The 24308-nt window shown below is 42.2% G+C and overlaps 1 protein-coding gene across 1 annotated transcript; it reads right to left on the bottom strand.

The window, feature by feature from the left end:
- Nucleotides 1-253: 253 nt before the first annotated feature.
- gabra4 (gamma-aminobutyric acid type A receptor subunit alpha4) lies at nucleotides 254-24308 on the bottom strand. Its single transcript, XM_015049533.1, has 9 exons — nucleotides 23826-24308; nucleotides 23575-23693; nucleotides 20251-20318; nucleotides 18762-18982; nucleotides 17860-17942; nucleotides 12898-13041; nucleotides 12201-12353; nucleotides 4538-4794; nucleotides 254-1528 (listed from the first exon to the last, which is right to left on the bottom strand). Exons 1-9 carry the CDS (start codon nucleotides 23912-23914, stop codon nucleotides 992-994), a joined length of 1671 nt encoding a protein of 556 aa, XP_014905019.1. The 5' UTR covers nucleotides 23915-24308; the 3' UTR covers nucleotides 254-991.

Genomic DNA, 24308 nt, shown 5'->3' with positions numbered 1-24308 from the left:
TCCAGTGAAATGCATTAAAAATAGAGCAACATGGCTCCAGAAGAAACAGCAACTTACTTTTCTTGCCCCCACTATGATCTACTAGTAAATGTCTTTCCATTCTCTTGTTTTTGTTTGCTCATGTGGATTTTTTTTTAAACATTTTACATAATCAAAGTGTGAATCTTGGCCAGACAGTAAAGAAGCTTAAACCCGACTACTGTAAGCACGTCTCCTCCGCTTCCTTCCTGATTTATCCCCACATTTCATCTTGTTTTTTTTTTCTCTCCGTATTGCTTAATCCATCTTGTGCAACACAGATACTCCACACGGAGGTTCGGCGCAAGAAGCTTTCGCCGCTCACCCATTCGTGACCGGCGCTCCTCTAAGCCTCGGTTTGAGGACTTTCTCATCAAATTTCTTCTTTTTAGCTCGACACTTGTTTTTTCCAGGGAGCATTTAAGACCAACGCGGATCTCTTTGTGCTCTCCGATTGATTTAATCCTTAAATCTACTGGCACAACAGTGCATCAGGTTTGTACATTAAATATAAATCTGTTTAGCCTAATAAATAAATATTTATATATATATACTTTTTTTTTTTTTTTACATTGTGGGAAAGGTTCAGTTCCGATTGATGACATATCCAAGCATCCCGAAAGGTACAGGGTACAAAATAGGAAAAGGACAAATCACCACGCTTTCTCCAGGCCGAATGGATCACCAGGCGGTTGGAGACCTTTACAATCAGATGAGGCAATGTGAAGTAGAAAGAGGCCAGTGGAGCGCTCCAGTGTGCGCATGTTCTTTCTCACGCCGAGTTCGTTCTAATTATAACGATTTGTTTCCGAGCTTGTGGTCCTTCAGCAAATGCCTCGCAAACGCGTTCTCCGGGATCCACTGTAGACGGACGAGCACATTGAACTGTCTGGTAAAAACCAGCAGTGTGTTGTTGTTGTTGTTGTATCCACGCCAGAGGAAATCACGATGAACCTCAACGCCAGAGCGAGATTTATCCCCCTTTGGCCACCACTGTGTCTTTCGACAGGTAGACAACCCAGTAGACCATATTGAACGCCCCAAAGGACACCGGGAACAGGATCCGGGCGTATTTGTCAATTTTGCTGATCCCGCCCATGCCGGCGGCGGTCGGCTGTGAGCACGGCGTCTGCTTCGGCTCCAGCTTGTTGCCCATCATCTGGATGCGCTCCAGCTTGGGCCCAAGCAGGTGCTGCAGAGACGCGGGGCCGGCGTCCCGCCTGCCCGGCGTCCCCGCCATCACGTCCGGGGTGGACGTCGCGGGCTGAGGCGTGCCCTTCACCAGCTGCGCCGAGGACGAGGCCACGCTCAGCAGGCTCTCGGACTTGGGGCTGGAGCGGGAGAGGGTGGAGGAGCTGCCGTTGGTGCCGCCGGCCAGAGCTCTCAGCTGCCTTCCTCTTCCCAGCCCTGAGATGTTGGTGGTGGACTGGGCCCTCGGCTGGCCCGCCGGGTCTTGGTGAGAGACGTAATTCATCCGCTTCCTCAGGGAGCCGTTGGTGTCGGGAACTTGCTGCGAAGGATGAGAGAGAGTCACGTCAGTGGGACATTTTCAAGATGTTCTTCATTTAGGTGGAGGCGAAATCATGAGGTAAAAACACTCTTAAGAAATACATGACATCTCTTCATTGGTCCAAAACACCCAGAAAAATATAAACAGATGAGAAATCTTGTAATCCTGTAACATAACGTTGTTTCTTTCTCCGTTGTTTACCCTTTGCATGATGCCTATCCCTTAACTCACTTGGACTTGGCTAACCAAAATCACACTTACTCCACCCAAAACACCTTGGCACGCTCTGAAACGCACCTCAACAGGCTTAGTGCAACCTCTGACTTTTTGGCTCCAGTCCTTGGCAGGTGTCTAGAGCACAGGGAACAAACTCCCAGCTCAATCGGAAACTCCATCAAGTGCTAATTTATCTGTTATTCTTTGTGTCTGGTGACATCCTAGGTTTTGACTGGCCGCTATAACACGATTGCTCCACTTGGGGCGCCGCTAACATCTTTTATCATCAAGTGTGTACGTCCCGCTCATACAGCTACCGTGATAATATTTTTATATAAGCTAAAATAAGAACCTACAAAGTGAATGGTTTCTAGAGCCTGTGATGCTTTGTGCTTAACCGGCCTGGATTGTTTCAGTGAAAAGTGCATCAGGCAAACATCAGCCTGGTGCTATTGATCAGATTACATTCCCCCCCACCCCTCTCCTCCTCTGACACAGATGGCGGACGAAAGGCGCGTGCATCACAGATGTCACTTAACGAGGATTTCACTCATTTCACACAGGCTTAAGACAGAAAATAAGTAGCGCCTGCATCCGGGTGGTAATGCAGTGTAGCATCAAAGGAGCTTATCCTTCGAGAGTTGATGTTTTTTTTTTTTTCCCCAAGCGGGGAGAGAGTGATGCCGGTACTGAGGCATTTGCAAAAAATAATCCAACCCCCCAACCCCAACTATCCACTCTGAAAATTGAAAGGATCCGATATTATTATTGTGTCCAAAGCATGGCCGGGGATGGCTGCATGTGTGTGTTGGAGTGTAAAAGCCAAAAGCCTGAGAGCCTAAACCCATCAACGACCCCCAGGCCCGTGTGCCGGGCCTCGGACTAACGGGGCCTTCCTTCTCCTCTCTCCCTGTCGAGGAAACCAGCACTAATTCCCCCCGTCGCCCCGGCACAGGAGGCTCTCTGAAACCTATACAGATGTACCAGGGCTCCGTTGCCGTGGCAACCTGCTAATCCACTGAAGTGCCGTTGTCACTGTACCGCATTCAGGCACGATTACGCCACGCTGGGATTTGGACCGGAGGGGGCAACTTAAAGTGTTTAGTGTAAAACAGGCGTACTGTACGCGCTGCCGGGTTGTGTCAGCGTCACCAATCAGCTAACAGTAGATCTATACGGTTTAGTGTTACCGCCGCAGAGAGATTCACACACTGTATACACACACACACACACACGGGGAAATGAGCGCTCTTCTTCTAGCCTCCACAGCTGAATAAACTATAAAAACTGGGTTTTAAGAACACACACACTTGGTGTGTATTCAACATATTCAATATGTGTTGAATCTCTACAGTAGCTCCCAGAACCATGCTCATTGGTTCTGATTCACCTGACATGTCAGCTCCCACGCTGCTCATGCACTCTGCCTCGTAAAAGTAATCACACCCCTTGAACTTAAAGGGCCGGTATCATATGTTTTCCAGTAGCATAGTGCCATTTTACACCACAGCCAAGGAGCTATGTTACCTTCAGTCAAAATGTTGTTTACATCAAATATGACTTAAAACCAATTCAAATTTGTAACTTAACGCCTCTGTCTCTTTAAGAAGCTCCTGCTCTTTCTGAAGCTCTACCTTCAGGAAGTCATCACAACATGGCTCCTCTATTAACCTTTTAGCAACGTTTTTACCAGCGTTTCACTGAGAAGTAGCTCCTATAATGAGCTCAGCAGATGCTCAGTTACACCAGGTGTTTGCCAATTGCTGCTGGCTAGTCTGAAGGAGCTGAGTGGGGGAGGCCTGCTCAGTGAGGCGGAAGCTTCAAAGATTGGAAACTGGAGCTTCACTTTAAGGTGGAGCTAGGTCCACCCTGGCGTTTTTTACAGATGAATGGTTGCCATGGAGATTAAAGGATTTCTCAAACACGCATGAAATAATCTAAGCAACATTCCAGGTCTGTTGTTGATGAGGGAATAACATTGTAGCATCATGTAAAGTCAATTATGCATATTAATGCCCCTTTAATCATAAACTTGAACACAAAAATTAGGATTTCAAGTTTGATCAACACAAATTAGCACATACTTGTGGAATGAAATAAAATTTAGCTTGGCCAAAATGAAATCTGAAAGCTGCGGTGTACATTTGTCACCAAATGATACTCCAAAGTAATACCTGATACCGTCAAATAAACTAAACATTGCTGAATAAAATCGATCCATAAACGGCTCCATCCACTGTTACGCCGGTAAACATCGCGCTGCTGTGTGACGACAACGTTCTTCTTCTGCGCATGCAAGTCGCTTTGGGGTTAAAAACCATTATAAACCATTCAACCCCAAGTCTCACTGGGGTCACATTTAATTAGCACAATGAACAACCATACTAAAGCAAAAACTAAAACAAAAAACAAAAAAAACAAAAAAACCTGCTGTGTGAACACAGCCACAGATTCAGAGAAAATGACGTCCTTCTGGAATCAGAACTTGCTCGATTCAGCTGCAAAATCCTCCACACACACACACGCATGCACGCACGCACGCACGCACGCACGCACGCACGCACGCACGCACGCACACACACACACACACACACACACAAGGGCAAGGCTAATTATCCTCAAGCACACGCTCATCACGTCATTCAAGGATCTAGGCTAAATGCCAGATACGGGTATGCTGCCCGAGAGCCCCTTGAGGTAAAAATGCGATCAGATTATTGAGCCAGTCTGAGAGGTGCAGAGGGAAAATAAGAAAAAAAAACCAAACACAAACACAAACACACACCACCTCACCTGCTGCACTTCTTCTGTGTCCTTCACCTTGACAGGCGTGCTTTGGGGCACTGGGGGACACTTGCCTGGCTTCCTCTTGGCCCTCTCAATCTGTGCGTTGGTGAAATAGTTGACGGCAGCGAACTCGATGAGGGCAGAGAAGACGAAGGCGAAGCAGACGGCAATGAACCAGTCCATGGCAGTTGCATATGAGACCTTGGGGAGAGAGTGGCGGGCGCTGATGCTGAGCGTCGTCATGGTCAGGACAGTGGTGATGCCTTAAAAAATAAAATGAGTAAAGGAAATTAAACGAGTCACACCAATATTTGCATTTTTTTCCCTAAACAAGCATTTCTTTACTCTAACACTAGAAGGAAATTTGGTACAGAGAACAAACAAGATCGTTAAAACTGAGGATGGCCCTACATTTAGGTCGTATTTTAAGGCAAAGGTGGACTATAGAACTATATAGCAACATTGTCATGAAAACTCTATATAGTACATGATGCGTACATAGTATTAGTACGGCACAACTGAAAACTAGGGGTGCACAGATTGCAGTTTTCTTTAAAATGTCTGTCGATTCCAATTTTGACCGACACCGATTTAAAAAAAAAAAAAAAAAAAAATCAAAAGTCTGTAAATATAGTCAAAATTGCTACTTTGGCGATGGTGATTTTTGTTGGAAGAAAAACATTAAGTAGGTTCCAAATTATAAACGCTACAAACTTTACAAGTTTATGTAATCTCTTAAACATATTTCTAATTTCGTTCATCTTTCTATAATTGGTCATGAAGCTCTAGCTTAAACGTTGCTGTCGTAACGTTGCTTCACGGTTGTTTGTGGCGGCGTTACGTTGCAGTTTGAATCCATGCAATGTTTTTTAAAGCTAACACTACCAAACCCTTAGATTCATTCAAATGTTTTTCTGTTACAAGGTGAATTTCTGGTAATTTATTTCTGTTTGCTGCTTTCGTAATGTCACTGATTACCAGCTACGATCAAATTTCTTTTTTCTTTTGTATTGTTCATTTTCTTTAAAGCGACCTTTGGAGTTACCCCCTGTATTTAATGTGTTAGTTCGCAGGTCAGTTAGTTGTGAAGATGAGTTTGTAAATTAGATTAATAATCTTACTCCTGTTTTGTTTTTTGTTTAGGTTTTGTGGTTTGTTCTGACCTATTTTCTTCAACTAGCGAAGTGCAGATGTGTTTCCAGTTCGGACTAAAACTTGTCAGATTTTGTCTACTGGGAGGTTAAGATGTCTGAAATCCAAAACGTCAGAAAATAAAATCCACCAAGAAGAAAATTCCTCATCGCCTTCTTTGGTACTTTTGACTGTGCTGCCTCTCAGTTTGTATTCAGGTCCTCTGAACGTGCACATATCTATATAACCTAGACGTCAGGTTCTCACTAAATCCATAAAAACACAAACACACTGAACCCAATTAAATTAATGAAGAAGCACATTGCTTTCAGAGTGTGTGCTGTTCTCTCTCTTTCTGGCTGTGGAAACTGCAGCTTCCCTACAAATGGACTCCCCTCCCCCCCTCCAAAATAACACATTAAAAATTGGAATAAAAAAACAACAACAAAAAAACAAAAACAACAAGTGTTAAATAGCCCATGCATGCACAGTAATGTTGCTCTCATCTGCATCTTTCATTAACAGACTGCAGAGTGATAATGAACCATTTTGCTCTCTATAATGTGGAACGTGCACAAAAAAGGACTGTAGTGCTTTTCTCAGCATGAAGGGTCTTTTTTCGGTGCTTTTCGGGGACCTAAATGTTAGCAGATCTGAACCATGTGTGCACATCCAGCAGATTGAGGGTAATTTAAGCATTTTAGAGGATGCAGTGACGGCAATATTTAACTGGCAACGCTGGTGAAGCTGCGTAGAAAGACTTGAATTCACCTCAGATTATTCTTAAAACAGATTTAAACTTTAATAAGACACAGCGAGAGAAAACAGGAGACTGAGGAGGGATGTTTGTGTCTGGTAAACCATTTCTTTGTCTATCTGAGCATATGCTTACTATCATTATTCTGTTGAAACGCCATGACAACCATGTTTTTTTAATTATTATTTTACTGCAGAACTGGTAAGCCAGCTGCAGCACACCAAATGCTTTGCTATTTCAAATAAATCACAAAACTGCGAACTATAAAAAGTTTCCAAGGTCGCAGAGTGTCACAGATCCTCCGCCACACTGAACCATGGGAACAATGCTCTTTTCCATTTCATCCATTTCTTTTACACAAGACCCACCAAAAGTGTTAGTTACTAAAAACACACAGCTTCAGCTCACATTTGGCTAACTCTATATGTTTGTGATGGTAGGACATCAAAAGGCTTTTTTTATTCTTTCACATCACTCCCAAATATTGGTTTAATGTGAAAATGCTCATATAACGGTTGCTATGGAAATCTAGCAGGACCTATATGCTCATTGGTGTGTGTTTGAGATTTATTTTTTACCTTTCCAAGTTTATTTGTGTGGCACATTTCAGCAACAAAGCAGTTCAAAGTAATCACCTTAGAAATATAACATAATTATGACACAAGCAATAAACATTACATTTTGTCAAACACACACATCAAATTTGTTGATCAGTATTCGACTTACTATTAATCAAAGGTAACTCTAAACCAGTGGGTTTTTAGCCTTGATCTAAAAGGAACTCGTTGTTTCGGCAGTTTCGCGGTTTTCTGGAGGTTTGTTCCAGATCAGAAGAGCGTAGAATCTGAAATCTGTTTGGTTCTGGGTCCAGCCATCCTGCTCTCTTTGCATAGCAGCAATATAAAAGTAGGTCCACGTCCAGCCCGTCAAGCTGGCCAAAACCGGGAAACTTGGTCCGGTTTTGAATCCAAAGCAGCTCTGACTCAACAAGATGTGGACTCAGTTTGACCTCTGAAGGTCTGACACTGCACCTGGCGACAGGCCACCATGGCAGATCCTCTCTTTTCTGCTTCCCAAAGCAAAAGTTAACTTTTTGTTTTTGTTTTTTTAAAAAGTCACAGGGCAAAATGAAGACGCCTACAGAATCAGACATTGTTCAATAAAGTCAGTCACCGATGACTGGAGGAAACAAACGTCAACAGTCACATTGCATGAACAGAAAAACTACGAGTTCCTCTGTTCTAGATGCAACAACAGTCACAGCTGCTATTCGTAAAGAATGCAGCTAACGATTAGTTTAGTAATCGATTGTTCTATTGATTATTCTGACCATTAATACAGATTATACAGATTTTTTTATTTTACCACTTAAACATTTTTATATAAACTCCCTAATTTATTAAATAAGGAAATTAACATTATTGCATTTTAGGCTATATTATTGCCTAAAATGCAATAATATGGAATTCCTTTAATGAATATGAACCAGGTGAAGCTAAAACTAGCCAAACTGAGTTTTAGGTTAAACTTATACTTATAAACTAAATGCATATTTTTGCACAGTTTTGGCTTAATTAAGGCTCTGAATATGTTGGGATTTAAACTTATTGATTAAATTAGTTGACGATTATTTCAATAATGTGACATGATTAATAGTTCCAGTCCTGGTAAATGGACTGAACTTTTACGGCACTTTCCCAATCATTTTGACCACTCAAAGTGCTTCACACAAGAGTCGCATTCACCCATTCACCCTCTCAAACACAATACGCAGATTGGTAGGCAACTTGGGGTTAAGTCTCCTTGTCACATTGATGAAGCTGGAATTGAACCTACAACCTTCCAATCACAAGACGCCTAGGTTACCCACAGAGACACAGTCGCCTCCAACAAAGGAGGAGGTTCGAAAGACCAAAGAGAATATCTCCTAAAATCTTCTGACACATCAACACTGAGGATTACTAAAAGAACACCGTACCGATGGCGGTGGCAGAGAGCATCACGCTCTGGGCTCACTTTTCTGAAGACGATACTAAGGTTTTTGTGAAAATGGCTAAAAGTGTCAACAGTTCCAAACGGCGCTAAGCTAAGAGACAAACTTTCCAGTCTCTGCTAGAAACAATGACGATGAGGGATGGGATTGAATCTTTCTGAATCGCCAACAGTTCGACAAACTAATGGGTTCACTGGCGCTTGGGAAGTTTTGGATCGGACTAGCCAGAGTCCAGAGCTAAATTTGACGAGAGAATTTGTGGGTGGGTGTGCTTCAAAGGGGCAGCAGGCCAGAGACGTCTTCACAGTCTCATAGATTTGGAGCACCTTTGCAGGGCAGAGTGGGTAAAAACCGTCAAACTGAGACACGGCATGCTCCATCAACCTTAACCAAAGAAGATTGATTTGCAGAGACTGACAAGCCTTTTTTTTAACAACTTCTTCTAATAACTTTAGTTGCTTTTCAGTCGAATTGGACTGAAATAAAGGTCACATTACATGTAGAAACATTTTGAAGCGATTTATATTCTCATCTTTTAACGTCACAATAACCAGGACTCATCATGAGATACTTCTTCACCTCACCAATGCTACATTACTTCAGATGCGTCTGCAAATCGTGAATCCATCCCTTATTCCACCCTAAACATGACCCTTGACCTTCTCTGCTTCAAAATTAAATGAAGTGAGTCTACCAAACTTGAATTCCTCAGTTTGGAAATCTCCGTTTCCTACTGATTTAAGACTTCTGAGGACTTGGTATCATTTTCCCGACAGTACAAAAAGATCCAATTCACATCCCAGATTGTCATTTGATGCTACTTGCTAATCAGAATCGGTTATTATCATGCTAAGTAACTGAATCATATGTCTAAATCCAAAATGTATTTCCTCCAGTGGGTGAGTCAACCGTGGCTGACAAGGCTAAATACCATAATCGTTAAAGTAAAGGAGCGACAAATGAAAGGCTTTGTTGCGTCTGTGCAGCTCTCTTATATTGACTAGGATTATTTCTGCTAGCATGCAAACTCTGCCTCCAAATGCTATTCTTGTATCAAAAGACCCAACGCCACCAGCTTAAGAGTTGAATAAACCGTATCTCTTGTGCTCCATCGTCTTTATCTGAGACTCTTTGCTCCCACAGCGGAAGCAAAGGTGGAAAGTAAAGGGGTGTTTATACGTCACAGAGCCAGAGGACACGTCGACCGAGCCTCATGTTGCCCACACATCATGGATGTTTGTTAGAGAGTCATCACTGCTCCATTGAGAAGAAAGGCCCCACCGAACGAAAAGACAAGGTCGTGTGTGTAGATCGTCGCTCGTCCTTGGAATTATTAACAAACAGCAATAATGTGATTTGGAGAAAATCCCCTTTGGTCGCAGGAACAGGAACAGGAACGGGACGCTCTTTAAAGACCTTGCGCTCTGTAATGGCACTCCGTCTGTTGCCCAGACGTGACTGCCATATAATTACCTGTCAGTCAAAAGCTGGCGGCTGACATTGACAGGTGACCTGCGGCTAAAGTGAACACGCGGAGAAAATTAGCTCGAAATGTTGCAGGGAGCTCGAAAACTTCAAAAGAGACTCACTGGTTAAGTAAGAGCGCTAATGGAGAATCCCATTTGCTGTGAAAGTGGTGTTCTGTTTGGGTAATTAATTCAGTGTGCAGGATTTACTGCCGGAAATGGCAATTAGCTTAGCTTGTTCTAATGGCTACGGACACAAGTTGTTCAAAACAAATCAACAACAGGGTCTGCACAGCATACGTCAGGGTTTCATCCAGATAAACAAACTGGTTTGACTGGTCACAGTAGATTATCAATACGTCATGAAAGAGACTCAGGTTCATTTGCTGGGTTTGCACTTCGACTAAGGAGACAGAGAAATACATCTTTACAACATGTGGCTAAGGAGGGAGGCTCGCGATTTATGTCAGAAAGGACAGATAAGAACACAACTTGAATGATTAATCATGATGAGTTGATTATTCAAATAGTCGGCAACTAAGTTAGTAATTGATTAATCATTAACCAGAGTGTATAAAAGAAATCATGAATTTTGCACTTAAGATAATAGAAAAAACTTTGTAAGTATGCGTTACCCAGAACTCTTCAAGAGGCAGTTTTACTTTCACCTGGTTCAAATGATTTAAACAAAATGCCGTCCATCCAAACTGACAGCATGAGTTACTTTGTGAAAAAAAGTGAGAAGATATTTTCAATGTTTAGATGTTTAAAGGCAGCTGATAAAAAATGGACACCGTCCTTCATATTTCACCTGTGAAAACGTCTGAGGATCCTTTTTCATCCACATCACAGTTATGTGCAACTTTATGTCAGTCTATCACACAAAATCCCAGTAAAATGCATTGAGGTTTGTGGTTATAACGTGACAAACCGTGAAAAACACAAGAAGCTGCCTCCCGTTTCCCCATCCTGGAAATGGGTCACTGAGGCAGGGAGTTAAACACACTGCAGGTGCAGGGCAGAAGGGGACGGATCTGAACACCAGCCACCCGTTCATCCCAAACAAACACATGGACACGTTCAAAACACCTAAACCAACAGCAGAAACCTCTCCAACCCCGCTCCCGCCTCAGAGCCTCGGATGACGCAATGTTAGCCGCTGTGATGCTCCGTCATGCCGAACGCTTTGGGGAAAGGAAGCAGAGGCACTGACATATATGTTGACGACTGCAGGAAAGCGGCCCTAATCCCCCCGGGGTTTTATTAAACCACGCAACAACCAAGACACATTTCAACTTAGGGACACAATATCTTTTTACTCAGCAAACAAGCTTGTTATATATATATATTGGTTTCAGCGATGTGTAAGTGTTTCTAAAGGAAAAAGTGACCTCAAGCCGAGTCCTAGAGTGCATTTCTTGGACGACAGCCAAACGTTTACAGATGAATCACGATCGCCGATGCTTTAAGCTGGATGAGACGTCTGCAACCAAACTTGTCTGAACAAAACATGGAAACACCATCGACGCAGCAGTTTCAGGTTCAATTCTCCAAACCTTCTGACTCCTGTTGGATGTCTTTCCCCATTTCTCTCACTCTCTCTCTGCAAATTTGCTTTCTGACTACAAAAAAACTTAAATGAGAATATGAGAGCAGCTTACATCGACGAAGAAAACAGAAAGGAACAGTCAATCTGGACGTCATGACCTGATATGTAAAAATACAGCTCTGGAAAAAATTAAGAGAGCTGTTCAAATGATCAGTTTCTCTGATTTTACTCTTTATAGGTAAATGTTTGAGTAAAATGAACTTTGCTCTGTTATTCTATGAACTACTGACAACATGTTTCTGAAATTCCAAGCAAAAATTTGGTATTTATTTGCAGAAAATGAGAAATGGTCAAAATAAGGAAAAAGATGCAGCGCTTCCAGATCTCAAAGAAAACAAATTCAGATTTATTTAGAAGCAACAAAAATGTTTTAACTCAGAGTTCAGAAATCAACATTTGATGGAACAACCATGAGTTCAGTGCACTTTGACCTCAATTATAGTAACTATAAAAACATTTTTATGATGCCTGACTTCTAAGTGTAATAATTTTAAAATTGATGGAATAAAAGCGAGTTCAGTGCACATAAAAAGTCTGATATGCCTATTTCTAAAAGCTGCACGGTATTTTCCGTTACACTCTCATACAAGTATGTTGTCATTCGTTTGTTTATTTTCACTTTTTGTGTGAAACTTTACATCTGTTGCTGCTGCACCTGAATTTTTCCCCTTTGCGGGACAACAGCAGCGGTGGTTAAACGGTGCGCTACGTACCAAAAACGGTCCGCGCCGGGACCGACTCCTTGTTTATCCAGAAGGACACTTGAGAGAGGACCACTGTCATTATGCAGGGGATGTACGTCTGAATCATGAAGTAGCCCATCTTCCGCTTCAAGTGGAAGTAGACAGTCATCACCACATATTCACCTGGATCAACAGAAAACCGATCAGTGAAAGACAGCCGTCGCTCTGCTTCACGCCTCGTTTCGTCTCCCGTCTATTCTCAGTCAAATCTACGCCCGTCACCCGTCCTGCAAAACACAACCCAGAAAAAAAAAAAAAAAAAACTGAAATCTGTTTTTGGATCCATCAGTTTTTCGGGTGAACCAGTTGGCCTGTGAAATGACTCAATCCGTGATGTTTACTTCATGAGGCTGCTGCTGTGTGCTAGTCATGCTTCAGCTGACAGACTGTCGTGTTTGTGCAAGTGTCAAGGCTCCAAAAATCCCTCCGATATCGCCGGCGGAGCCGCATTCAGACCATATATATAAACTCAGCGCTGTGTGCTTTTCACTCAGATTTCAAGGGTGAATTTAAGAACTCTTTTTTCTTTTTTCTTTTTCTATTTTAATAGATTTCATGCAAAATGACTCGGGGGGGGGGGGCTGGGGGGTTAAAAAAACAACAACATAATGCAGCTACTGTTAAAGCAAAAATAAATACAAACGTTGACAGGACCTCTGCGGCTCACCTGTGATTGATTTAATGGTCTCGCTGGAAACCGTCTGGCCGATGAGATCATACTGGACGAGGCTGGAGGACTCGGGAGGGACCTCCACCGAATGCTGAGGCCCTTTGGTCCAAGTGTAGATCATCTCCGTTTTGGGATAGGCATCTGAAGACAGACAGGCGGAACGAATGAGATGTGAAATAAAAGAAAAATAAATTGAGAGAGAGAGAAACTTACAGCTGTCAGGTAGACTCTGATTTTATGAGCCTGTGTCAGAGTCCCATCTAAAACCCATTATAAATCTAAAGCAATCTATTTTTCCAAGTATGTATTTATTTTTATCTTGGTCCAACAAAAAAAAAAAAGCTGCATTTTTCTGCTGACATAGAAACAAAAAAGACAGTCAATGTTTCTATAACGAGTTGTGACTGTGCTGAAATAATCCATGAGGCTGGGTTTGAAGTGGAGCAGATTACTGCTGAGTTTTCTTTTTTTTTTTTTATTACAAGTGTCACATTTGCTGCTTTTTTCACCTTAATTCCAAACAGTCAAACATTTCTCTGGCATTTCCAAACCGTAGCTTGTTCATACTCTGCGCTTTCTGCCATCTGTGATAAAAAAAACAACAACAAAGAAACTGAGGACATTTCTTTTAAGTGTAATCCTGCTTAATAAAAATCCTAATGAGTCAAAACTGAAATTGCTAGACTGCATTTTATAAAAATCTTTAAATCTGAGTCGGCCACCCTGCAAAATACAAAATCTTACCAGGTGTTTTTGGTCTAGTTTCTGCTACATCTTAGTATGCTTGAAATAAGACAAAACTAACTTTACAGCAAGACATAGGAGCTTAATCTGAGTCAATAAATCCTTAATATTGGTGAAAAAGTACAATTTCCACGAGTATATTATTTTACTTAGAACATGGCATTTTTTCCATATTATGAGTGAAATAATGTGCCAGTGGAAATTGTACTTTTTCATCAATATTAAGGATGTATTGACTCAAAACAAGCTTACTTACGAGTTAGTTTGGTCTTCAGAAACTTGCTCTAGAAACCAGACCAAAAGCACTTGGTAGGATTTTGTGTTTTTGCAGCAAATGCCTGACTGGTGACTCTAAAATAAATTCTCACAAGCTCTCTTCACTTTAACATTTGGTTCTCCTCCCTATTAGCCATGTGTAGTCAGTACCAGTCTGCTCTGTGTGTCATGGACCGTGAGTGAGTCCTCTGTCTTTTGCAAGCGCCAGTTTACAAAGTCAAATTGATCTCAGCAAGACTGAGCCTGAAAAAAAATGCAGATTTCTAAATACACAGACTATCGGTAAAATCAGTTGTATTATCAAACTACATTGTTTGTTTTAGACATCAACTGTATATGTTGTTTAATTTGGTATTGTATGCTTATAAGTAATCATCAATATTTCCTATCAATCTAACTTTAAATTAATTATGCAACATCCACTTAGGGGCCTTCATGTGTGTCTCAATTATTAACTGAAGTGTTTTCCAAGCATTTATTTTTCACTGGAGAGCTCTTTAAAGAGGGGAGGCCACAAAAGGTTATTGCTGAAACTGTTGGTTGTGTCCAAGTACAACAATAGAAAGTTGAGTGGAAGGAAAAGAGGTGCTCAAGCAACAGGGATAAAGCACCTCAACAGTACCACATGATGATCATCTCTGTGCCACGCTGCGCTGATGCAAGAATTCATAAAAGAGGAGCTTAGGTCAAGTACTGAGTGAATATATAGTAAAAATCCATCAGTAGGTCAACATTTCTGTTTTGGGGTCCTGATGAGCCATCAGTCATAATCATCAAAATCCTGGGTCTCTGCAGGTGCCACCAACTCAAATTTAAGGCCTTCTTTTAAAAACCTTTTTTAAGACCAATATGAATTAAATTTAAGACCTGTATCGTGATAGAAATGTACAAAAGAAAATTACATATTTTATATGGTCAGAATGCAAATAACATCATGTGAGTCGGCAACAAAAGTGAGTCGGTGGCAAAGACGTGCGTCTTTCCAGTTAACTGGAGATAAATTTGCACTTTTTGATAGACAAAAAAAGGCTAGTTAGCCAGCTAGCAAGGGTAATTTAGCAGCTAGTTAGCAGAGGGCTTATCTACCTTCCAGTGATTGATGCATAAAAGCTAGCTAGCTGGGTAGCAGGGGTATATTAGCAGCTAGTTAGTGATAGTCTCAACTATCTCCCAACAACAGATGCAAAAACGTTAGCTAGCTGCTAGCTAGCAGGGGTATATTAGCAGCTAGTAACTAGCTGCTAGTTAGTAGTAGAGTCATCTGCCTCGAGTGAAAGGCAGTGAAGATGTCTGTGTGCAACTCCAACGTTTGCCTGAAAGAAAAGTCCTGCGAGAAAAATAAACTAGAATGTATGAGATTAAATAGTTTGTCCACGACAAAATACAATACCTGTGATTAATGTGTTACATTTTAAAACGAGTTTAAAGACATTTTAAGGCCTTAATTTTACATGAATTTTAAGCTTTCTAAGGATGCGTGGACGCCCTGAAATAACCAGAAACACGTGCTTGGAGTAGAGGTTTTAGGCTATTCTACGTTATTCGGATGCACCTGCCTCGGCGCGAATATGGAGGTTTTCTTATTTGCTCTTGTTGCGTTCGTCCTCGTCTCGTTTCTCCTCTCTCGCATACGGGCGAGGTTGACCGGTCTGTGCGCGCACAGCTATATAGCAGCTGTCTCTGCCTGCCACTCCCGGTGGGACCCCACATCGGTGGGACACCAACTGTTCTGCCAAATGAAATGACTCTGGTGTGTCATGGAGTGGAACGCCGTGCCTGTGCACGCAAGCCCAGATGGAGAAGCAGAAAAGAAGACGGGGAAGAGAGAGGTACGGGTTGGGGGGGGGGAGGTGGTACAGAGAGAGAGATGTAGGATGATGGAGGGGAAAAAGTGAAGGAGAGGCAGACAGCGAGAAAATGAGCTCACACACAGCGGCTATGGAAAATAGCTGCATAGGTCTGTGCCGTCCCGAGGCGGAGGAAGGGACTCTGACCTTTCCTCTGCTCGGGGCCTCTGCAGATTCACGGTCGCTTCCTCCTCCTCACCGGAGGCAGGCGGCAGCAGAGCGGGATGAGCGGGACGGCGGAGGGAGGAGGAGAGGGGGACGACGAGAACTGAGAAGATGGGAGTACGTCCTCCGCAATGTCACCGCGCCGGGTAATTGACGGCGGGTGTAAAATGCGTCTCCTTTCTCTCGTAATCTTCAAATCGCTGCGCTCGCCTGATAAGGCGGAGCCGCTCCGCGCAAGACGCGTCTTTGTTTCCGTTGTTTCTGCTGACCACGAGGCTCGGCGTAAACACGGATGCTGAGTTAGGGCTTCGTCGCTCGCAACAAAGAATGAAACATGTCGTCATGCGGTTACGGCGCTCGGCCGCCTCGCGTTTGGCTCCGCAGCAAATCCTTTTCAGCACAGAGTCCAAGAAATGAAGTCATGCGACTTTCTCGACTTGAACTTTTCCACGTTTTGTCGCTTTAAAGACTTAAATGTTTTTATCAAGGGTGCGTCGGTTGCAGTTTTCTGGCCGATCGCCGATGCTTAAAAAGCCTGACCTCTCCGATTTTGGTCAATACTAATTGGTAGATACAACAAGAAAGTTGCTGAGTTGACAACAGTGGTGTGTTAACTACTTTCTAACTGCGAGGCTAACAGTCAAACTTCTCTCACAGCAGAGCAAAACAGGACAGTGGTCGATTTTTAGACTTTTGCCGAGGTAGGATCAGCGAAAAGGTCAGGTGTAAGTATCGGCAGATCATCGATCTCCCAAAATTAAGGAAATCCGGGCCGATTTATTGGTACAACCCTAATTTTTTACCACAGACATAATTATAATTGCAAAATGGAAGGGTAATGATGCATGGTTTTCAAAATATTTCAAACAATTTTTGTAGGTTTGATGTTAGTGTTACATTTGCAGAAATTCTGCAAATGTAACATTTGCAGTCTAAGTTTTGTCTCTAAGTTTGTAGCAAACTTTGAGACAGCTGACAAAATAACTGGGTGAACTACCCTGAGTCCAGAGCTCACTCCCAGACTGACACCTGCCCACTTGCCATGTGTCTTTTGCTCATGTGGCTGCCATTTCTCGCCTCCCCTCCCTTTTAATGTAAAGCACAGAGTCTCCAGAGAAAGAAGACCAGGAGACACTGAACAGAAAATGGAGATGGAAGAAGGCCAACAGAGACGGCAGCCACATTGTCTCAGTTGGTTCAAATGCATCAGTAAGCACATCGCAATAAGCAATTAATCGCATGATATATTAAAATGAGCTGGATCATTTGATTAATATTAGTTAAAATGAGACATCATAATCTGTTTGATGTATGTTTTTTTTAAGTGGTTTTTATTTCCATTTTATTTTTTGTGTTTGGTTGTCGTGTTTCATTTTTGGATAATTAAAATGCCTTCCAGTTGAAGTGTATCAAGTGTTTTAATAAATTAAAGTTTATTGACCTCTGAGAGGGCGAACTTCCATTATTATGCCATTGCCAATATATTACTTGAAAATAGCCTCAAGACGACAATATTATCGTTTATCACGATAAATACTGGGACAGTTTATCGACCGGCAAAATGTATCACAACAGGCCAACACATCGATTGTTCTCAGTCAAATATAATAATATCTTTAGCTCGCCTGACATTTTGTTGTGATTCTGCAGGTTAACATTAAAATACACCCCAAAACATTGAACAAAACAAATCTGTGAAGCATACGGTGGCTGTAGTAGCAGATAGACTGAGAGACGTGTCTGAAAAAGTCTCTTGGCAGAAACTAAACCCACTATTAAACGTTCATATTTCAGCACAAACCCAGCCAGCGATGATCTGCCTGCTTTCGCAACAGGGTTTGCCATTTCACTGTTGCTGCTTGGTGTTTGGAAGACACATTGCACATTATTTCATCAGGTAAACGCAAACAAGCACCAAAGCACTCACAGCTTCCAAACTTGAGGGGACAGGCGTGCCCGTCCATGGGGAAATCCACCAGCTTCATGGGACACTCGGCGCTAATGGTCAACCTGCAGCAGAGGAACGGTTAAAGTTAGGACCAAGATCAGTTTTACATGTCTGCAGCAGAAAACACGAGATCTAAAAACATAATGGGTTGAATTTCTAAATATATTTGCTACTGTTAATCAGAAACCTTTATTAATTATTATTATTATTATTGTCAGTACATCGAAAGTGAAAACTACACTCCATCATTCCCCTTTAAAAGCAATAGCTTTGGTTTTGGGTTTTGTTTTGGAAAAAAGAAAACATTTAGTCACCCCAGAATGGTTGCCATGGGAGATTCAAAGCTTCCTCAAACATACATGAAAGAATCAACACAACACTGGAGGTACATGAGTGAAACTCTCATTTTTAGGTCCTCTGGATACTGTAAGGCACTTTTGATAGTAGAGAAAAGTTTTTTTGTTTTTTACAGTGTCTGCATGGTGTCTTAAGGGTACACAAATCAAGGAAAGCTTTCAGCTCGTTAATTTCCTATTTTGGCCCATGTGTTGCCGAGTTGAAAAAGGCGACGTTTTGGACTGTGCCAAACGTTTGGCATCTGAACCGCCTCTGAGCAGCTTTCTGCTGTTTACACCGAGAACCTTGGTTGGATTCCACACTAGATCCCTCTTATTACTTTATAGCAAACACAGTCTGTCATCTCGCCTTTTCTAGCAAAAAAAAAAAAAGGATAAAAAAAAATGCAGAAATATGGGAATGTACAATATGTGAGGTGTCTGCAACGTAATCGCAAGCCAACGTTTTTGAAAGTTATGAAATGAGATGCAGAGCAGCAGGCTGTTGATAAGATGGAGACACAGTTAAGGCTTTTTTTTTTTTACCTCATGGTGTAAAGGATGGTGCCGTTCTTCATGATGCGGAAGAGCTTGTTGGGCGCAGTAATGTTGTGGGCAACTGACCGCTTGCCGTTCCTGAAAAAAGTGTCCGGTGTCCAGACCTTGGTCACCATCAGGTTGTTAAGTCTCAGTATCTCCACTGGGCCCTCGTACATCAATCTCCGATCAACCCAGGTCTGCCGAAAGAATACGTCCATGGTGTATTCCTAATGGAGGGAAAACCGACATGTTACAAAAACAAGGATGGATTTATCTGGATAAGAATTAGCAGTGTGAATTATTTTGTTTTTTACAAAATATCAAATGCAGTAATGTTTTGGTTGAATAACTAAATAATGCAGTACCACGACTGCACAACATTAAGAAAACGTGATGCGTGACAAAATTGGTGAATATCGCGATAACAGTATTATTTAAGATAAGGGTTGTCAAAATAATAGATTTTTCGATGTTATCTAACAATTCAGGGCTGCACAGTGGCGCAGTTGGTAGAGCTGTTGCCGTGCAGCAAGAAGGTTCTGGGTTCAATTCCCAGCCCCGGTCTTTCTGCATGGAGTTTGCATGTTCTCCCTGTGCATGCGTGGGTTTTCTCCGGGTACTCCGGTTTCCTCCCACAGTCCAAAAAAAAAAAAAACATGACTGTTAGGTTAATTGGTCTGTCTAAAAAATTGCCCCTAGGTGTGAGTGTGTGTGTGCGCATGGTTGTGTGTCTCTGTGTTGCCCTGCGACAGACTGGCGACCTGTCCAGGGTGTACCCCGCCTCTCGCCCGGAACGTTAGCTGGAGATAGGCACCAGCACCCCTCCCGACCCCACTGAGGGACAAGGGTGTTCAGAAAATGGATGGATGGATCTAACAATTCAAAGACATTCACTTTTGTCAAACTGACCCATTCACATTTTTTCCAAATTGTCACACTTCTGTCAAAATTTAAAACCTTCGGTGGATGTTTTAAAATTCGCTAACATGGGTGAGTACACGCAAAACAACTTTTAAAAAGTGAGCGCTCTTTATCCAACAAAGCAAACACAAAAGCTTTATTAGAGGTACTTTCCTTAAAAGGCAGACAAAAAACCAAACGCAGAACTGCACTAGCATGTTAATGAAAAGATAATGAAAAAGAAGTACAAAAATCACAAAGAGTCAAGGCAAAAAACACAAACCAAAAATTCATAGAAGGAGCCTAGCAGGCAGACAAGAGGAAGGGAACACAGGTTAGAAGAAGTGAGTAGACGAAAGGAACAGGCGAAGAGTGACTGAGGTTGAGGTGCTTAAGTACTGGGGAGGTTGAATGCTGAACAAAAGACCTGGGCTGTTTAACTAACCGATTACATTTCTTTACCATATACATACTGCATACAGTGATATTGTGTTAAAAGTAAATTTGTGATATATGTTGAATCGCAACCTGACAGCACAAAAAGTTGCGTAAAAGTAAGAACAGAGTTCAACATGACAAGAGTTTAGCTACGTACCATTTCAACGTCTGAGACTGGCCCAAAACTCGTCACATAAATGTCAGTCTTCACCTCTGTCACAGGACCTGTCGGGTCAATTAAATACACCACAGAGATCACATTCACTGACATTTTCTCAGAAAGTACAGCTACAGCTCCTCATAATAAAATCTAGGAAATGTGCAGTAACTCATCTCTTCTGGAGCTGTGTAGTACTCTGCATAATGCAATGGAGAAATAGCTTAGAAGATGTAAAAAAAAAAGAAAAAAAAAAACATAATCCTGTTTGATTTTTCTCCCCTTCACTGAATGGATGTGGAGTCCCAGTGTGAAGACGAGCTATAAGCGTGCGCCTGCACGCGGACATTCCCGTTGACAGGCCGCTTTGCGCAGTAAACCAGTTCTCGCTGCTTCCCAACATGAATATTCAGCAGACATCACGCATGAAAACCAAATCCATACTTTTTACCTCTTGAACCGACCGTTGTGCATCTGTCCTGAAACGTACAGGGGATTATGTAACTGCCCTCACTCATACGGGGCCGCTCGTTTTAAAGGCAAACCCGTCACACTGTAAGTACGAAGAGCGAGACGCCGTTTCAGCAGGCGTCGCATTGTGGGTTTACAAAGCAGTGCGTTACATACAATGCTAATCTTGCAATGCGAGTTAGAGAGATGGAGCATAGAAGCACGATGTTGACATGAAGACTTCCTTTGTCCTGAATGGAGGATTTCCTCAGGCTTCATCTGCTTATGAGCGTCTTAAGATCGAACAAATTGATTGTAATTCTTTGGATTTCCTGCTTACTGCATTTTTTCTCAACAGTTAATATTTAGGAAGTAAAAGCAGGTTTGCTTAAGCTGTCTTTAAAACTGCAGTATGTAACTTTTAATAAAGCTATCGCTATGTTGTGACAGTATGAGACAGAAAGTCAGTGAAAACATTGCTCTCCTCCATATCCTTTCTGATATTTTATTGCCATTTGAAGAAATGCACCACTTCCACCAAAAACAACCAATCAGTGCCAGGAGGAGGATCTTAGTGCCTCAAATCAATCCTGTGAATGCGCTGCTAAATGTGCTAATGGCACAACTCACTGTTTATCTGGTGACTGTGCTAACGATTCTTATTGCGTTCATGATAGACTATTCTAGCTGCAATGTAGCAGAGAGCAAAGGAGAGAGGTTGTAGGAGCACGATGTTGACATAAAGACTTCCTGTAGGGGGAATTATGATGGTGATTGACAGCGCTAAGTCCTGCCTCCTGTCTCTGATTGGTTGATTCTAGTTTGGAGAAAAATAGTACAGTTTTTAGTGTTTTTTAAACGGTTTTTAAACATCATCAATTACAATTTATTGAGACAGGGATAAATCAAAAACTTGTCGCGATAAGAAATCTATGATGATAAATGATAAATGATACGATAAATGCCCACCTCTAAACTCAAGTCTTAGTTTAGTGCTGCCTCTGACATTTTGCTCTCTATTTAGTCCCACTCTGCTTCCCATTGCCTCCAATCACCTTTTTCTGTCTCTGCTAAAGAAAAGCATCCCCCGCAGCACAATGCTGCCGCTTCCAAGTTTCACACTGATGTGGAGAGTCGGTTTTCTGCCATGCATCGCGTTTCCGCGTCGATGACTAGCTTATGTGTCGCTATTGAGAAGAGATTTCTTTTTTCCTCCAGAAAAGGCAAGACCTGTGGAGTCCAGAGTAAACGGTTGCCTTGCTGGGCGCAGAGCCACAGTGTTGACATGCACTTGATGGATCTTCAGAGACTTTGAGGGCGGTAAGATCAAATAAAGTGACTAGAATTTGATTTATTTTCTGCTTACTTCACATTTTGGCGTCTTAAACCCTTTTTCTTGTTCGTTCATCCTAAACATTTGCACGAAGCCTTCGGTGAGAACATTCAACAAGTTTTCACTGTTCTGTAAGATTGTTGGTTGGAGAAGAAATGCAGTTAAGACCTCCTGCTGACCTGCTGACCAAAACAAAGAGCTGCTACAAGTTTTAAACATCAGCACTCCCGTCACGATAGCACATTTTGCTGGGCAATATATTGTTCCCCAGAAGTTATTACGATAAACGATAATATCGCTGTTTTGAGATCATTTTTTCAATATGATGGGATAATAATGCAAGAACACATTATCAAAAATCAATAAGCTTTCACTTCTAACAAACTTGTAACTCTGGAACTGAAGGACATTTTAAATATCCAACATGAACAAACAAATAAAATGAATTATGAAGTCTATGCAAACAAAACTGTCCTTCAAATAAATGGCTAGTTGAGACCAAAGCACCAGACTGAAGACTTTTGTCACTCGGTTTTTGGTAGAAAGAGAGAAAAGTGAAGAACTATAAACAATAAATATGAAAATTATTGAACTCATTTTCATTTGCTGTGCGATTAATTGATTCATTGCTTATTATGACAGGCCTACACACCGATAATATGACGAGTATATCAAGAGAAAAACTAATTCTCTATTTTTTCTTTTCTTGTTTAAACAAGGTCTGACGTGTTCCCTAATATTTAGAAGATGTTGCCACAGTATTTTCCTTTGTATTTATACAAAGGAAATTTTATCCTCATGACCTTTTACCTACAAAGTAAAACTTTTTTTTAAATTTGAAAATATGCCAGCTGTCAGATTTAAATGTAATAAGTTCTGCTGTTTGTGTCTCGGAAAGAGGTTCCTTTAATTTACAGACACACAACAAAACAAATTGTTTATTCCTTCAACTTTCCACCATCTTTTCCGTACATACTGGCCACTTCAACACTTCCGACGTTCCCGGTTTAGAATTCCGCTTGCTGTACATTTCCAACCCTGAACTTGGACATTCACGCTGTCCAGTACAGCCACCAAACCCGGCAAACTCCCGCTGGTTTTCTGAATCTCAACAACCCACTCAACTCTGGTGTGACGTCATTCTGAGCTCTGGCCTCAGAAACAAACTGAATGCAGCACGCCTGAAGGACAAAGCTGGAGATGACACCCTTACTCAGGGGCCGCGGACAACCTTGGGCCGGCCCTGCGCAAAAAATAAAAAGTTCATGTATTTATTTTCTAATGTAGTAATAAAAAAAAAGTTAAGGAGGAGACGCTAAAGCTGGATGATGGAAAATAATTTTGACCTTTTTGGGCTCAAATTGTTTGTCTCCGTAAGGAGAAGATGTTTTAAGCGGTTCTTTGGCAAACAGTGACATCATTTCCATTTTCAGTCTTTTCATTTAAGCCGATAATGTCATTTCCAAAGAGACAACAAAGTGCTGTGAATTGTGCGATGCTTGTTCTGCGGTGCGCAAAAACTGCGCTTCTCCTCTAAATACCTCCGAATCCAGGTCGCAGCCTGTTGTCGTAGCCGTCCAGAAGTCGGTCCAAAATCCGAGTAAAATTCTCCGGGTAAATCCTCTCATCCTTCCTTGTTTGTCCGGAGATTGTTTTCGCACTACGAGAAAAATGAAATAATAATAATAATTATTTTTTTTAATTAAAAATAAAAACTGAACTTTCAGGTGTGAACTGATCCGATCCGTCAGGGTTTTTTTTTTTTTTTTTTTTTTTCCGGCACCGCACTCACCAAGTCATCAAACAGAAAAAGTAGACCAGGGTCCGAATGAACGCGGGTCGCGTCGCCGTCACCATCTCCTTCTTCTTTGCGAACAGCATCCTCGCATGCCATACTTCAAGCCTCTTCACATCTCACCGCGCCAAGCCGCCTGAGTCCCGGTAGAAGAGACTGGGGGAAAAGACGCGGCGGTGGCGGCAGCGGCGGGGCGCAGCGCGGCGCAGAGGCGCAGCGGCGCAGGGAGGATGCTGGAAGTTGTGTGGATTTCTCTCTGCGGTCTCTCCGCCACAAGCGCAACACAGTCTCACACACACACATACATACACACGCACGCATTCACGCACACACACTTTCACCCTACAACACCAGGCGGTCACCTCCTGTCCGGATCCTTCCCAGTCTCTCTCACCTTCTTTCTCTCATTCCCTCTCTTCTCTCCATCCCTGCCTGTTTTCTCCTTCCCCTCTCACACATTAAAACCCGGGCACAATTCTC

Source organism: Poecilia latipinna, unplaced genomic scaffold (genome assembly GCF_001443285.1).
Source record: "Poecilia latipinna isolate Pla-1442-1.1 unplaced genomic scaffold, P_latipinna-1.0 Scaffold951, whole genome shotgun sequence".
In the NCBI taxonomy this organism is placed as follows: domain Eukaryota; kingdom Metazoa; phylum Chordata; class Actinopteri; order Cyprinodontiformes; family Poeciliidae; genus Poecilia; species Poecilia latipinna.
The sequence above is the reverse complement of the archived record's forward strand: the minus strand, read 5'-3'. Positions and strand labels throughout refer to the sequence as shown.

Bases quoted from the DNA above. Each gene is read 5' to 3' on its own strand.
- gabra4 (XM_015049533.1), bottom strand. From the start codon at position 23,914: ATGCTGTTCGCAAAGAAGAAGGAGATGGTGACGGCGACGCGACCCGCG. The intron at 20,319-23,574 runs GTATTTAGAGGA...TTGACCCGACAG, and splicing joins GCTGCGACCTGGATTCGGAG to GTCCTGTGACAGAGGTGAAG. The intron at 1,529-4,537 runs GTGAGGTGGTGT...CATCCTTCGCAG, and splicing joins ACACAGAAGAAGTGCAGCAG to CAAGTTCCCGACACCAACGG.